At 38.3% G+C, this 6,146-nt stretch overlaps 1 protein-coding gene across 1 annotated transcript in view; it reads left to right on the top strand.

Moving 5' to 3' along the window:
• TMEM192 (transmembrane protein 192) overlaps nucleotides 1-5,141 on the top strand; it is a gene marked incomplete at its 5' end in the record, with an annotated part of 12,490 nt that extends 7,349 nt beyond the window's left edge. The window contains 2 exons of the mRNA XM_010155486.1: nucleotides 2,403-2,505; nucleotides 4,881-5,141. Of these exons, the coding sequence (XP_010153788.1) occupies nucleotides 2,403-2,505; nucleotides 4,881-5,004 (227 nt within the window). The remainder of the gene's footprint in view (nucleotides 1-2,402; nucleotides 2,506-4,880) is intronic.
• Nucleotides 5,142-6,146: the final 1,005 nt, after the last annotated feature.

Raw genomic sequence — 6,146 nt, 5'->3', positions numbered from 1 at the left:
GAAGAAGGCTTGAAGGATTCAGCAGGTCCTGGAACCCAGGTGAAGGAGGGTCAAAGCTACATTGCTAGGAGGGAGTAAGGCTGTCTCTTGGCGACAACTACCTTATTTCCTCAGCAGGCCCAAAACTATGGTCTAAGCTTCATTCTCTAAAGCTTGGTGTGCAAAACCAGGGTTAAGTCTTATGTAATAACTCTTGCCTCAACATGGGAAAGTGCTCCAATCACCCTAGGTTGCCTTTTCCAGTGGGTAGTGTAACCTATTTTCTTTACCATTCCAATCCATGTTGAGGTGAGCAAGAAACAGCCTGCATGTCGGTCTCTGTGTAGTGGTGGCTTTTAGCTTTTTTAATACTTTAAGCATCAAACTATAGCTCTGCTGAAGCAAACCAGCAAAACTGGTATTTGGCCAGTTTTGAAAATAGCCTGAGAATCTGTAGTAATAGTGACACTTGGATAATTTTTTTTTTTTCCTCTCAAATGGAGCAGACTATGTGACTGGAAACATGAAGCTACTTTAGTAGGATGACTTTAAAGGCAGCCCTTTTCTCAGGGTTAGAGTGCCCCTTTCCAAGGCAAGCACTTAGCAGATGCCACTTACTGTTAAGATAGTATCAGCTAATGTAGCTGAGTAACAATAGGGAGATTAAGGTCACTTTACACTAGCAACTCGTGATCAACCCCCTTCTTTTGTTAGTATATTACTCCTAAATTTTGGAGGGCAGGTAGCACCAGTTCTTATTATTTCTCCACTGTGGAGTAGTCATTTCTTAACTACCAGAGTGAGGTATAAATGAAAATAAATCAGATAAATGCTTATCTGTGGAGGGTTCATGTAAATATTACTGCCTCACCAATGAAAGTGGTGGCATGGAATACCTGATTGTGCATCGTACCATTCATAAAATAGCTCCAACAAGCAAGAATATCTAGAATTACAATGTCCTGTGAAATGCTACTGCCTGTCTTAAAAATCTCCATTCAGCAGTGTATATAAATATAACTGTAGCATACAGAGGCAGGGATTCAGAAATCTACAAGGAATTGCTGTGACTGACCTATAAGAGACTTGACATACTTGTGCATAAATCATTCAAGTGAGGTAAATGTGCATGGAATGAAGTATGATACAGACAGCTCTGAATGTCAGCTTACTATTGTAAGTTTGTTATTGGTAGGATAGGGAATCAAGCTTTAAAAGGCTTACTAAATATATGTATTTAAAGACTTTCTTACATACTTCCAATATCACTTGAGTAACAGACTAACATTCCCACAAACAATGCGTGTTGGGAATTCCACATTCATTCCTTCCTGGCTTTATTTGTAGAGGAATACAGTCACAGAAATAACTAACCTTTGAGCCTAACTTGTAGTTAACCTCTGGAGGGTCTTAGCATTGTTTCAGCAGGGTGGCCTTTAATAAACCCCATCATATTATTGACTTGTAAGGACAGTCTTTCTCTACTGCAGTAGTGTGGGTTTCTCATGGAGCTGAACTCTAATTTTTTTTTTTTTAATGGCATTAGATGTATTGCTTCACAAGCAGCCCGAACTGCAGAATCCAGAATGCATACTTCGGATTTCTCAGTGCATCCTCTTAATGAGGATCTGACACTGAATAGCTTCAAAAAACTTCAGCTTCCTTCTAGAAAACAAGCAGAGGGTGCCTACAGCTTCTCCCACCTCCATCCATCCCCTTTCCATATCTGTTAAATTGAATCTTGGGCTTTATTCACAGGTGCCCATGGATGACTTCTTGTTTTGATAGCCAAGGTTCATAGTGTGAAGCTGATCACAGAGCCACTCTGCTTTGAGTACTTAATGGCTTTCTGTGTAAGTCTGCCATAGTTTTAGAGCAGGCAGACAAGCTGCTGCTTTACTGTAGGTACTCTAGTTAAAATAGAATTTATCAGGGCTTAAATTAGAAGTTCTGACCTAAATACTAGTATCAAGACTTTTTTTACATTTTTATGGCATGTTGCTTACCTTAGAGCCTCAATTTGGAAACTGAATCTCAGTACCCTGTCAAAGGCAACCAAGGTTTCACCCTCAATTAGGTGACAGACTAAACTTTGCAGATATTGAGCAGTATGTTGAAGCTTCCCCATTCAGGTCTTTGCTTCACTGTGGTTTCTCAAGCAGTAAGGCTAAAAAAAACCCAACCCAAAACCAAAAGAAACCTCTACCATTTAATAAAGCCATTCCATAAATGAGCAGAGAGATTCCGCTTTTTCTTTCCTTGCTCCATACTTCCCAGATTGCCTTAAGATAGAGTATGGAAAGACAAGTGAATCTTATTACTTTACAGGTTGTTGTTGTTGTTGTTACCTTTGAGCCTGGTGATAATGCTTTTTTTTTTTTTTTGGCCGCTTTTCAATTAAATTTGTTAAAACTTTGTTGCAGTGAAAATAAGCAACTTCAATCGTGCAAAGCCAAGACCTGACATAATTGAAGAAGAAAAGATGTATGCCTACCCTAGTCACATTACCTCAGAAATCGGATTCAGGTAATATTTCCTGTATTAACCTTGTGCTGTGTTCTGTCATGGTGCACAGGTAGCACTCATTAATGTAACTGTGTCACTTTCACATATAATATTAAATCTGTCAACCAAAGCAGAGGTGGGAATAAGAGTTTTGAAGGAAACTCTACAGTTAAGACTATTCTACAAGTACAGACAAGGAGTAGCACAAACTTGTACTTTCTACGTAGTAATGACAACTTGTTATGATACAGAAACCATTAAACATGAGGATAGAAATTATTTGACCATTTATGGCTGGTTGCATGAATCTTTAATGTGCTATAAATAGCTGTGCTTAATCTGTGTTAGCTGACTTTATATGGGAGTTTGAGGAGAGATAGTGGTGCCTTCATGTTACTTAAAGCATGGCTACAGAAGCCTAGCTTCTTAAACCAGTTTCAGGCAATGAAGGAAGTATATTGTGGGCAGTTGATAGAAGAATAAAACAGCTTTGCAGCTTTGTTCTGTGCCAGCAGTTGGACAGGAGATTCTAGCAAGGGATTTGGAATACAGTTCCAGTTTGGGAAAGAACTTTCAAGGTGGGTGGGGCATGTAAGAGGTAAGGAGGTTATTAGTGGGACAGAGAAGCTGTCCAACTAACCTCACAAGCACTGAGACGTATTGCTTGTTTGTCCTTTTGTGTACTTTGACTGTTTGAACATCTTCCAGTTGATGAAGTAAGTCTCGTATAACTTAAACCAACCATCAATGGTTTATGCTTGTATAAATGCTTGTATTTCATACAAACATTTATTTAGAAATTTTCTAATACAATATGACTTGCTTTTGTATGTGTGCCATAGTGAAAAGTTGAAGTGCAGAGGTGACTAATACTTTGGCACTTCCCCTGGTGTCACAAATGCAGCCTACACATGCTATTATGGAATTTGGAAGTAGATGTTCAGGATACAGGAAGTATTTAGAGTTGTCCCAAATTTTGATACAATGTCTGACTTCCATCTTGATATAAACACCATGGTGAATGCATGGTGGACCTCATGGCTTTTCTCATTCATCTTCTCCCCTGAGAAATTCTCAAATGCCCAGAGAACAAGTTTGCAACAATGACCAGCTGAGGAAAATACTCTGATTATTTTTGATTAGAGTGCAAACTTCCTGTGAGAACTGATTGCAAAACAGTTACCTTAATTCAGCTCTATACAATTTTCTTTCCCTTGAGAGTTAAGGTCTAATGAAAAGTGAATCCTGTCAGCCCTTAAGTTGACCCTGGTTATAAGAATGTGGGTGGTTGTTTTTTTGGTTTTTTTGAAGATCATGACCTCTACAACCTAAGCTACTGATCAGGACCTCTTCTGGTCTGGTGCTTTAAGCTGGTGGTACAGATTACTGGTTAAGGTTACAAGCTTTCTCTCTACAAAACCTGTTCTCTTTTCCAGATCAACTATGGTAGGTTTTTAATTGGACCGCAGCACTTTTCCACTATAGCTATCCTCCTTAGCACTTTACGAACTACGAAAAGGGCAGTGTTCTTCCACAAAATGCTGCAGGCCTGAGGGAAAAACATTTTAAGTTCCAAGGTGCTCACATGTATATTAAGAGGGAAAATTCCCAAGTCAGCTTGGAAGAAGTAATATGTAAGGGAAGACTGGAGTATGCTCAGGCATCGGTATTTGTTCTTGTTGTATTCTTAGAAGTTCCTAATTATAGATTTGACAAAATTATGTACTTTTAACAGGTTTTTCTCAATTAACTTGGCTTTACTTAATGCTGCAGTGTTACTGTCCTAGTTAAAATGAGATGTCTGAAAGCTGGAGATTTTTGAAATGGGAAGTTAGTTGCACATGAGGTAGATCTGAAACAGCACAACTGTTTGGTGCTGATGCTGTTATGGTATTGCGATAGATAATGTCAATGTATATAGTAGTTCATCAGGTATGCTACTATAGGTTAACCAAGAAATTTGTCTTAAACAGCTTGATCTCCACAGCTGAATAAAAATACAATGCCTACTTAAAATAAGCTTTCTAATGTATTTGGGAAAGGTTCCATGTATTTCTTAATGAGCCAGACAACATGCTAGAATTGCACTTAGTTTGTGAAATACTAAGAACCCTCATACTACTACAACTTTTCTGTAAGTTTCTAGCAGGAAATATGTGACATGTACACATGGCTTGAAGTTTGACCGAACTTCTCTCTTCCTGCCTTCTCATGCAAAATGAAGGTTAAACATAAAGGTGGTGTAGATTGCCTCCTCCCTCAAGTTACTAGATATCAGCAAAAGTAAAACTGAAGAAAGCAACTTTTCAAAGCTAATTAACCAATGTTTAAACACTTTGTATGTTGGAAAGCTGCTGTTACTTAATGAAAGCCATATTCACTTTTGTTATTTCAAGGGAAAATTCAAGTTTAGAAGAGATAGTTGAGAAGCAAGGAGATGTAATTGAATATCTTCAGCGACACAATGCACTGCTCAGCAAAAGACTACTGTCACTAACATCTCAGCACATCAAAACTTAACAGCATTTGGAAAACTGCTACTGGAGCCCTGGAGGGAACACAAGGTAATGCAGTATCCAGACTGCTTTGTACACACGACTCTTCCATCTTTCACATTTTGAAATGGAAGTTAAGCTGGATAAGTCTGCATACACTATAAACCTATCTTGAAATCATCTGTTCTGAAAAAAGTTGTGGAGCTTCAAGAACTTTTAATTCCTCATAGCTTAAAGTTGGACTTGAGATAATAGTTTAACATTGTTCAAGTGTTGCTATTATTTTGTACTGCTGTAACCTTTAAGCTTCAAACTACCAAAGTATTTTCTATTTCTACAACACAATTTTTTTTTTTCCTCCAGAGTCGTCATACTTTGTGAAGGATGTCTTTTCAGTTTCTAGTACTGAAGCTGAAACTAGATGTGTTCTGAGTCCCATTACTTCCAGTGTTAGAGGTAGTGTACTTCCGTAGTCCTATACAAAGTAGATACTTGCTTTCTAGATCGGTCGCCTTTTTCTCCTTTTGTCAAGAAAGAATGAAACTGTTGCTTGTGCCAGTGGGGATATTTGGCATCCAATTTAAGATTTAAAAAAAAAAAATGGTGTGTGTTCTGGAATTGTACCACACGCTTATGTGAGATTTGCCAACAACATCATGATAAGCAGTTTGAGCAGTTGTTCAGGAGTCTGGCTTTAAAAAGTGAAAGAGGGATCTTTGAGGCTGACTTTCCTGTTCCGTGGAGTCTGTCAGCTAATAATAAGGTTTCTTGTTTTGCCAGCTGAACTAATAGAGTACAGAAATACTTGGGTAGGCATTTTCATTGACCTAGTAACTAACTTGTCTTGAATGGGTTTAAAGATCCTGTTAAAAATGCATCAGTTATACACATCCTTGCTCTTTACTTGACTCTTCAGAAAAATGTCAGCATCTTGGTTCCACAGCTAAAATGGTATATGTGGGGAGGAGAAAACCTGCAGAAGACAAAGGTTTTCTAGAAGTTGGAGAAACAAGAAATTTTGGGTTTGTTTCATGGATTTATTGGGATGGCTGTTGGAAACCATTCTCTTCTGGGTACTGTTTTGTCTACCAATATACACCAAGAATTATTTTTAGAAGCCAGCAACTTTGTGGGGAGACAGGGTAATTGCTAGTCAAAACTGGGAGG

The sequence above is a fragment of the Eurypyga helias genome, unplaced genomic scaffold (genome assembly GCF_000690775.1).
Source record: "Eurypyga helias isolate BGI_N326 unplaced genomic scaffold, ASM69077v1 scaffold38107, whole genome shotgun sequence".
Taxonomy (NCBI): Eukaryota; Metazoa; Chordata; class Aves; order Eurypygiformes; family Eurypygidae; genus Eurypyga; species Eurypyga helias.
Note: the sequence above shows the minus strand (reverse complement) of the source record. Positions and strands in the feature narration are given on the sequence as shown.